Source organism: Pterocles gutturalis, unplaced genomic scaffold (assembly GCF_000699245.1).
Source record: "Pterocles gutturalis isolate BGI_N339 unplaced genomic scaffold, ASM69924v1 scaffold40182, whole genome shotgun sequence".
Lineage (NCBI taxonomy): Eukaryota > Metazoa > Chordata > Aves > Pterocliformes > Pteroclidae > Pterocles > Pterocles gutturalis.
Window position 1 is genome coordinate 7,627 of NW_010111609.1, and position 9,505 is coordinate 17,131.

The 9,505-nt window shown below is 53.6% G+C and overlaps 1 protein-coding gene across 1 annotated transcript; it reads left to right on the top strand.

The window, feature by feature from the left end:
* Positions 1-2,651: 2,651 nt before the first annotated feature.
* JDP2 (Jun dimerization protein 2) lies at positions 2,652-8,835 on the top strand. Its single transcript, XM_010073782.1, has 3 exons — positions 2,652-2,852; positions 7,593-7,697; positions 8,567-8,835. The coding sequence occupies exons 1-3, from the start codon at positions 2,652-2,654 to the stop codon at positions 8,744-8,746; spliced, it is 486 nt and encodes a 161-aa protein (XP_010072084.1). The 3' UTR covers positions 8,747-8,835.
* Positions 8,836-9,505: the final 670 nt, after the last annotated feature.

Below are 9,505 nucleotides of genomic sequence, written 5' to 3' on the forward strand. Positions count from 1 at the left end.
CACTTTGCTTCAGAAGTTACTCATGTCTCTTATCTTTCCCATCTTCTCCTTTTCGGGTTTTAGTGTCCTTGTGCAGATCACCTCCCCCAGGCCCAGCTTCTTCACCCTGCATACCAGCACTGCTGAGCACTGGCCTGCTCTCCCCTTTCTGGTCTCCCTTCCTGAAGGATGACTGGAGCAGAGGGTGTGATTCCTGCTCGCCACCTCTTTATGGTCACAGTCTTGCTGCGTTTGCTTTCCACACTTTCTCAAGTCCTGTTGGTCACTGCTGCTGTCTGCTGAGTAACCTCTTTCAGGGGACATCTCGTGCTGACACCTGGACCTCTTCAGTGTCAGATTAGAGCATTTAACAGTTCACAGCATATTGCAGCTTGTAGGCACTCACTGATGCAAATCCATTTGTCTATCAAGCCAGTATGGCTTGCACAGCACCCATGTTGGGAGCTATGGAGCTTACGTTTACCTCTCTACCCTTGACAAACCTCTGTGATTGAGTTTCCTTCTCTTGTGCTGCTCATCTCCTGTTCCTTCACATTAACAAATAAACCAAATACTCTCCTGGGTAAAGAGATGTGCTGGCACCAAGAAATCCTTAATGTCTCTGCTTGTCATGATTCACTTTGTTCAGCCTGGTCCTGCTGACCCTGCTTGAGCATTGGGGTTGGACCAGGTGATCTCCAGAGGTCCTTCCCCAGCTCAGCTGTTCTGTGACTCTGTGGGAGAACGGCTCAGTGAGCAGGGACATCAGTATGTGCACAATCCAAACTTCGATAAAGAGGCCTGAGAGTCCTTGGGACTCTCATCGAAAACAGCAAAGGAAAAGAGTAAAAGAACTGGTAAACAGCAGGGGGGAGGAAGGCTCAGGGATAGGAAAGAGAGGGGTGTGCAAATAAACTGCATGCCAAGAGGGCGAGAACCAGTGACCACTGGCTGCTGCTTCGTGCACACCGCATGCATGCAGGTAACAAACCAATCATGTTTGTTAGAAAGCAAATGCATGCAAGGCTTGGAATGCTATATATTCCCCCTGAACCCTGAATAAAGTGAACAAGAAGCTTAACTTGTATTGATTGTTGTCTTGATTCTGGCCAGCTCTTTGCAACATGACTCCATGGTCCAACAGTCCTATCTCACATACAGCCTTACTTAAGTTTTCAGCCTGGTACTGACATAGATTTGTCACCCCAGGATGGCAAGCGCTGAGCAACTGTGGCAGGTGGCTTGACAATGTGTGTGTGCCTCTGCTGAGCATAGCTGTACTGCCTGGACCTGGTCTCTCAGCAGCTACTAGTGGGTGCTTTAGAAAGAGCAGGGCAAGTGCATGTTATTGCTTGCTTAATGCACCTTCTCGCTCGGGCACTTGGTGCTGTCAAAGCTTCCAGGAATTTGTGCAGGTTGATGTGACTGATGGTCCTTTGTGGACCCCTCTTCCATGAGTTTGCCCAACTGCTTCTTGAATCCTGCCTTGTGACTGGCTCTGGCGGTTGTGGAAAGCTGCACAGTGAGATTTTTGGGTCCACTCCATTAGCCTGTTTCTCTCTCCTGACATTGCTGGTCCCTCTCACCACTGTGTAGGTGCCTCTTGATGTGGGGGCAGGATGGGGTCATTGCTGGGAGGCTCCTGGAGTGTGCTGGGACCAGCCTGGCTGGGCAAAGCAAGGAGAGCAGTGCACCAGTACTGGGACATGTGGTTGAGCTGGGAGGGGAATGGTTGCTGTGTGGACAGAAGTTGACTCTGCATGTTGTAACTGGGTCACTTGTGAGTGTCCCGGGCCAGTTACACAAGTAGGGATGTACTTGTGCTGTAGCCAACAACCACCTGCTCCCTTTGCTTTTTGGCTGATCTAACAGTTCCAGCAATATGGGCTTCCCATTTTAGGTACAATTTTGTTTCTTAATCTCTTAACCAGTTGTTCTTCATGTTTCCTGGTAGCTTCCTTTCTTCTGCCTTTAAGTGACTTGCCGAAGCTTGTCTTGATCCCATTATCACTTGCACTCCAATTTTTTTTTCTTTCCTGATAGAAGAAGCCTTTTGCACCTTGCTCTGTTTCCCCTCTATGAGAAGCCTTCGGTTCCTCCTGTCTGTGCTGGGAGATATTTGTTCAGTGTCAGGTTTTTTGATCGTGGTTTTATACCTGGTCCCCATGTGCTGTGCGTCAGCCCTGACCAGAGAGCTGAGCCTACCCAGAAGAAATCCAGCCTAAGGCATATTACAGTCATCTTTGTGCCATTTTCTTCTTGTCCTAATAACCTACACATTAATCAAAACTTGGTTAGGGGCAAACCTTGATCTGCACTTGAGAGGAAGGTGTGCCAAAACCAACAGTCCATGGGACCACAACACTGTCCTTGCAGCCAGCTCCTGTTCTTCTGATGCTTTGCCTTTCAGGTCTCTTCCCTTCTTGATCTACACCCCAACAGTGTCTCCTCCCTAGCAGAATTCGTATGTATTGGTTTCTATTGCCCAGGTTCTGCATAGTCCTTGCCTTTGCCATCTCTGGGAAGAGCAACTGCTTTCCTTGGTTTGCACCCTGTCAGGTGATGGGACTGTAGAATAAATTTGGCTTGTTCTGTGTCATGAGGCCCTGTAGCTGGGTTGTAACAGGCTGTGTTTCACTCTCCCTCCAGCCTACGAAGCTGTTTCCCGTGCTATGATGCCAGGGCAGATCCCCGACCCGTCCCTGACGGCCGGCGCGCTGCCTGGGCTCGGCCCCTTGACAGGACTGACTGGCACAGCCCTGACCGCCGAGGAGCTGAAGTACGCTGACATCCGCAACATCGGGGCCATGATCTCACCACTCCACTTCCTGGAGGTGAAGCTTGGGAAGAGACCTCAGCCTGTGAAAAGTGAGGTGAGTCTCGGGGGCTGCTGGCTGCAGATGGCCCTGCACAGCCGTTGCCTGCACCTGCCTGGGCTTCTCTCCTGCCTGTGCTTGGTTTTCCTGCCAGGATGGCCAGCAACGTGTTTTATAAGCATGTCACTCTGCCTCTTTGGTGATGTGCATGTGTGTTGGCAATGGCTTCACTGGCTGCCTCTTCCTCGTGCCTGAATTTCTGCCCCTGTGGCATGGGCTGGGAGTGGTGGCCTCAGTGTTCCATACCTGACTGGTCCCACGCAGCTCTTGGCAGCTGGCTGAACTCAAACCCTGCCTGCAGAGTGGGTCTGGCGCAGCCAATGTGTCCCTAGGTTGGGGTATGTACCCTAAGGAGAAGCTGCTCAGCCTGTCTGAGGTCTTGTGCGGTGCTTTCACCCTGTGTCTGTTGCCAGTGAGCCCTTGGTGCTGCTGGCATTGCCTTTCCCATGGGGATGAGGCACGTGGGTGAGCGGTGCCAAGCAGCAGTAGTGACCCAGCTTGTGCTGCTGGGGCTGCCCTGCCCAACTGCTCAGAGGGGGACCTGGCTACACCTTGGGGCTCCTGAGATGGGGAAGGTGGGCATCTGGTGCTCAGTACCACAGGCTAGCATGTCAGAATCAGGCTGCAGGGACTTGGAAGACCTTTGCACAGTATTTTCCTTGTGTGGTTGTCTCATGTGGCCAGTCTTTGATTCCTTGACCCTTGCTGTCCTGGTGGTGAGTGTTTGCACCTCCCACGGCCTGCAGGTGGAGCTGGGAACGCATAACTTTTGGGGCGTGAGGGTGGTGGCTGCTGTCAGAAGGTTCAATGAACAACCCTTCTGAACAGTGCATTTGCTCCTGCGTGAGGATACCTCAGTTAATGCCATGTGAGGATGGGGTGACATGGATTCTCTGGAGACGTCAGCGAGGAGGTGCTGGATGATTTGAAAAGCTGCCTGTGATGAGCTGTGAGCTGAAGGGGGTAAAACATCAGTTCCCGGGAGCAGCCTGCTCTCCAAATGGTGCTGACACTTGGTTTGGCTCAACTCTTATGGCAAAAGCTCAGCAGCACCTGGGCCCGCTGCTGGGAGGGTGTCTCTTCCTTCCCCCCATCCCCTTGTGGTGGACTCCCCTAGGGAGCACCAGTATGGTGGAGTCTATCTGGTCACCTTGCACAGGAGCTCTGCGCACAGGGAGGTGTCTGATCAGCTTGTGCAGCACCCCATGGAGCTCATCTGGGGAAGGACTGGGCAGCTCCACAATGGCAGGAGCTGAGGCCAGTATGCTGCGGGAGGCCACAGAAGGGCCTGGGGCATGCTAAAGGCTTTGGTTGCTCGATGTGCAAAGCAGTTGTGGGTTGGCAGCTAAAGCCAAGTGCTGTTCCAAGCTCTTGGCTGGGGTATCATGCAGCAAAGGGTGCAATGCCCATCTCATTTCACGGGTTGGGGAAAAAAAGAGGGCATTTGTAGCTGTGCTGTCTTCCTGGACACAGCTCCTTCCCTGGTGTGTCTCGGACACCTCTGAGCTGGCCCTGCAACAGCTGCTTTTGTTTGGTGGGCATGGGGATGTGGTCTCACTGGGCAGCTCTGCCCTGTAGCAGGTACTGGAAGTGCCAAGTGTCCTCTGAGTCAGTTGTTGAAACACCATGTGGAGGAAAGATAGGGGAAATCCACTGGCAGCCCCCGCACAGCTGCCTTCCCTGCAGCTGGTTCCTCCCCTGCATGGCCTGTGAAGCTGAGGAGTTGAGGACAGCAAATGGAGCTGCCCCTGACAGAGGCTTTGCTGTGAAAGCCTGAGGGAGCTGAAGCAGTAGCTTCTTATCCCATGAGTAGCCAAGAAGCTGCCCACGCATGATTTTGCAATGCAGCCTGCAGCTGCTTTCCTCTCGCAGAGAGCCAGAGCCTGGGGACGCTGGGTGCCAGTATGGCATCCTCTGCACAGTGACTGGGAGGGCAGGCTGTTCCCCATGATCTGGGGCACAGGCAGCTTTCTCTGCTGTGTTGGGGGGACCAGCATCTCCTGGCACTGGGGTGTTTGTCTTCGGGAGTGCGCACAAAACCCCTCAGTGGGTAGTGGCATCCCTGCAGGGTGCTGGACAGCTGCACTGGCAGGCTGCCCTCCTCTTGGGGCAGCTGGAGACAGGTGCTGCCAGGCTCCTCTGCCATCGAAACCCACCTGGGGTGTTCCCTCTTGTCCAGAGCCCTGCCCCTCAGGCTGATGGTCACCTCTGTCCCTGATGCTGCTGACTGAAGCAATTCAGGATGCAACCCCAGACCTTCTACCCACAGTGCTTCCCTGGAGATCAGCTACTGGAACATGCTGTGGGGTGATTCATGTCACTGTCCCTCATGTCTCTGAGTAGAGTCCTAATTCCCAGCACCAGGGCCGTGTCACCTTTTTGAACTGAAATAAAGCAGAAACGGAGAGAGGGAAACCTGCTTTCTTGAAGTTACAGGAACTGTGGTCAAAAAGCAGAGCCAAGAGTTGAAGCTGCTGCAATCTGTGCTGAGCCACCCTCCTTGAGCTTCAGTGCCACATCTGCAGGACACAGCCTTTGCTGGGCCCTCCGGGGTGGAGGGGAAGCTGAAGGGGGCAGGGACAGGTCACTTACTTGATACTCGCTGAATAGAGCAATAGGGCATGGAAGTGTCAGGCAGCTCCCAGGCAGACCGTGAGGCTTGTGCGGTCAATGTTTGCTCTTCCAGTTCCTGTTACAAGCCAAGATGTACTTTGTAGGAAAGTTTGCGGTGTGTTTCTTGAGCTTCAGAGCTGTGAGCATGTGTCCCCTCTCTGCACCTTCCTAATAATCCTTGAAGTAAAAGGCTGAGAAGCTATCTAAGGGGTAGATGAGTAGTTTGTAAATGTGTGGAGGGGAACGTTGGCTATTCTGATGTCCACCTCCTCTTAAATTCTGAATGGAAATTTTTTAAGAGCTGCTTGTGCCTTGCTGTGGACTACCCTGGTCCTGCCAAGAGGAAAAGGCAGCACAGTGTGGAATTAGAGCCTTCCAGGTCACTTCTGTTAATGCCTGCCATGTCTGAGTTACACGGGGTTAGAGGGAACTGGCCATTTCTACCTGGACTGGGGGGCATCAGTTCAGTTCCCATCCTGGTTCTCTCAAGTGTGGTGCAAGATGCCCCATGGCATTGCCTTGTCAAAGGAATGGTGGCACCCTGGCATTATTGAAGTCTGTGCGTAGCTTGTGCTGCTTTGCTTAATATTTTAGTCCTGTCTGAAATGGCAACTTTAGTATAATGTTTGGAAAGTAATGTAGAGAAAGTGCAAAAGCTACTAATGCTATAAAACTTGGACATTGTCTTCTAAAGCATGCTACATGCTGCATATTGGACATGCAGCTTCCTTAAGGTACCTCTTCACCTTAACTCTGACAAGTCAGTTTCATCCTGCCCTTGCACATCATATTGAGATGTTTTGTTAGTGGGCTTTGGACTCAGTGGATGTTAGCAGCATGCACAGTATGCTGAGGACGATGGCACCTGCAGCTTTCACTTCCTGCAGGCACCACTGATGTACCTGTGTGTGTAATCCGGTGGCCCCCTACTCCCACCACCGTTTTGTGGCCTTGGCATTGGGGATCTCTGACTTTCCTTTTGAGGTGACCAAGCCCAGGCACTAGAGAAAAAAGGCTGTTCAGATGGTGTGTGCTGTGAAAGGCTCATCTGGGAGATATGTCCCTCAACAACACTGATGTGGGGAAGGATGCGCTGCCTTCTCAGACTGGAGCTGCCCTTGGAGAAGGTGCAAATAGGCTGTGGAACTGCTCCTAAAGCAAAATGTTGCTGCCACTGCATTTGAAAATATGTACGCTGTCAGGTATCAGGTGATAGGAACGAGGCAGTTCAGTATGACTCGAATTCTAGAGTCCCAGGCAAAATGTGTCTGGAGGCACTGGGGACCCTTTCTGCCATAGCCATGCTACAAAATGTAACTGGGATGATGAATTTGCAGGGCTTTCTGGCCCTCGGATTTTTCCTGAGAGTTGGTTTGGGTTCTCAGATGTAAGCATGCCATAGGCCATTTACACAGCCTTTGTAGTAAACATCCCTAAATACTTTGATTATGGGTTTGAAACCCATAGGGCTTTTTGGCCTGGCCTGTGTGGTTTGGGTCAGACAGCGCAGAGCAACTGAGTCACGGTGAACAGTGCAAGCACTGCCACGTCCTGCTTCTTTAGAGGGGATTCAGGACCAGTCCCCATCTTACCCCGGTGGCCCTGTGACTCAGACAGTGCTGAAGCTGCAGCAGACGGACCCCTGTACTGGAAGGGGGGGAACAGCCAGGGCCAGCTAGGGGATCTTTTGGGTTTCTCTGCCTCTTGCCCTTGGCTATGTGTGTGGTGCTTTGAATGACTGCGCTCACAGAGTTGTGCCTGTCGATGTCTGTGTGACAATCTGTGCCCATCTGTGCAGGATGGGGCTCTATTCCCCTTGTCTCTGCCCCCTCTCAGGGAGGGAGCAGCCCTGCAAAGAGCTGTGTGTCCCCTGCCAGCCGGGTCCCCAGCTGTGGGTACTGCGCTGGTCTCCCTCCCCGTGTCCCCACAGAATGGAGTTAGAGGCTGCGGCAGCATCACGCCTGGTTCCTGGTGAGGATTAGACGATATTGCTGGTGGCCACTGGCATGAGTGTCTGCCACCCCTCTCCCTGCCCTGCCACCAGTGGGGCTTCCAGGCACTTGCTACCTCCTGTCCTGCCCCACACCTGCTGGCTCTGACCTGGGCTTCTCTGTCTTGTTGCAGCTGGATGAGGAAGAGGAGAGGAGGAAAAGGCGCCGGGAAAAAAACAAAGTAGCAGCAGCGCGATGTCGTAACAAGAAGAAGGAGAGGACGGAGTTCCTGCAGCGGGTGGGTGACCTGACCTGTCCCAGGATGCAGCAGGGACCTTGGTGGGGGCAATTACCTAGAAAGGTGTCCCAGCTGTGGGAAACATTCCCTCCTCAACTGCCCCTCTGCCTCCCCTTGCTCCTGTGCCCTTATCTGGGAAAGTGCGGGCCCGTTACCCCTTTTCCACAAGGCTGTGAAGGTGGTGGCCACATGTGTGCCCAGGCAGAGCTCATGGGCATTGCTGTGCCCGTGGTACCAGGATGGAGAGGACTGGAGGTGGGCTGTGGGCTTGGGGGAGAGAGCTGGTAGTGTCCTTGCCTCAGTACTGGAGCAAGAGCACTGTGGGAGCGTGGCACAGGTCAGGGTCTGACAGAATGCTGGCCTCTTGCCCAAATTCCTGAAGGTTTCCCCATTCAGGCCAGGTGCCCTCTCACCCATGACCCCAAAGCAGAAAAACTCTCACAGCACCTTGCTGCTCTTCTGCAAGGGGTGGTGGAACATGGGCAGATGACACAGTGGGGGACAAGGAGCTGTTTCACGGGGGCAGATCCTTGCAGATGGGGTGTGAAAACTTAAACGTGGGTTTGTTTCCAGACATCCTTCCAGCCCGTGGAAGGCAGCCAGGCAGGGTTTTTGCCATGGTGCAGCAGAGACCTGTCCTAGGAGATGCTGGTGTGCTTCCTTGCGCTGGCACCAGGTAGTGCAGGGCAGCAGGGCTGGGGATAAACTGCCTGGAGGGACCTGGTGCCTTGCGGGTCTTCAGACTGCTCCTGTGCTGCAGGGCCTGCAGGGCAACGCGAAGCAGAGATGGCTTGTTGGCCAAAGGGTTTCTTCTTGTATCTTGTCCTACTGGAGTAAGGTCACCTGTGGTTGTGTTTCTGTCCTGCTAGGAGTCTGAGCGTCTGGAGCTCATGAATGCTGAGCTGAAGGCCCAGATAGAAGAGCTGAAACAGGAGAGGCAGCAGCTGATCCTGATGCCGAACCGGGACCGGCCCACCGGCATCGTGCGGAGCATCAAGACACCTGAGAGCGAAGCCAACCCGCTGCTGGAGCAGCTAGAGAAGAAGTGAAGGTGGCACTGGGCCAGGAGGAGGAGACAGTGGTGCAGGGTCTTCCAGGGTCTCTAATGTATGTACTGTATGAAGAACTTTGCACCCAGGCCTGGTGCAGCCAGGACCCAGTGGGCTTCCTTGGGAACTATTGACCAAACAAATACGGGGACAGAGAAGATCAGGAACCTGTCAACCATGTACTCTGAGGCTGAACCCGGGAGCAGGTCTAGTGGCGTCAGTGAGGGCAACCTGCCCGTGATACCTCATCACGGCCCTTCAGCCTGCTCGTGGCCCTGGGGACCCATGCCGCCGCAGCACGTCCTGGGAGGACCATGCGCCCCGTGGGGAGCAGGGGCTGCAGGCGGAGCAGCGGTGGCTGCATGGTGTCCGTCAGTGCCCTGCCCAGAGGCTGCTGCCGCTCCTGGCACATGCTCCGGAGGGAAACCCGAACCCAAGAACCACAAAGACTTGATGCAGCCCCATCGGGTGGGCAGGCCTGTCGGGGCTCGGTGGCGCAGGCGCCCCCCACAAGCACACTCTCAGTATAATGTTTACAGCCCAGCTGTCCGTGTCGGCCGTGCTTTTGAATGCACATTTTTACACTTTTTTTAAAGTATTTTTTACAAAGTTTTTATACAGCGATCTCTATATGGATTTATATAATCACTAGATGTGATCCCGTAGAAATGTATGTTATGATGGTCTGTTTGTTACAAATGCATATGCCACAGTTATCTCCATTGTGTTACTTGTCTGGTAGCGTCCGGCTCCTTCCCC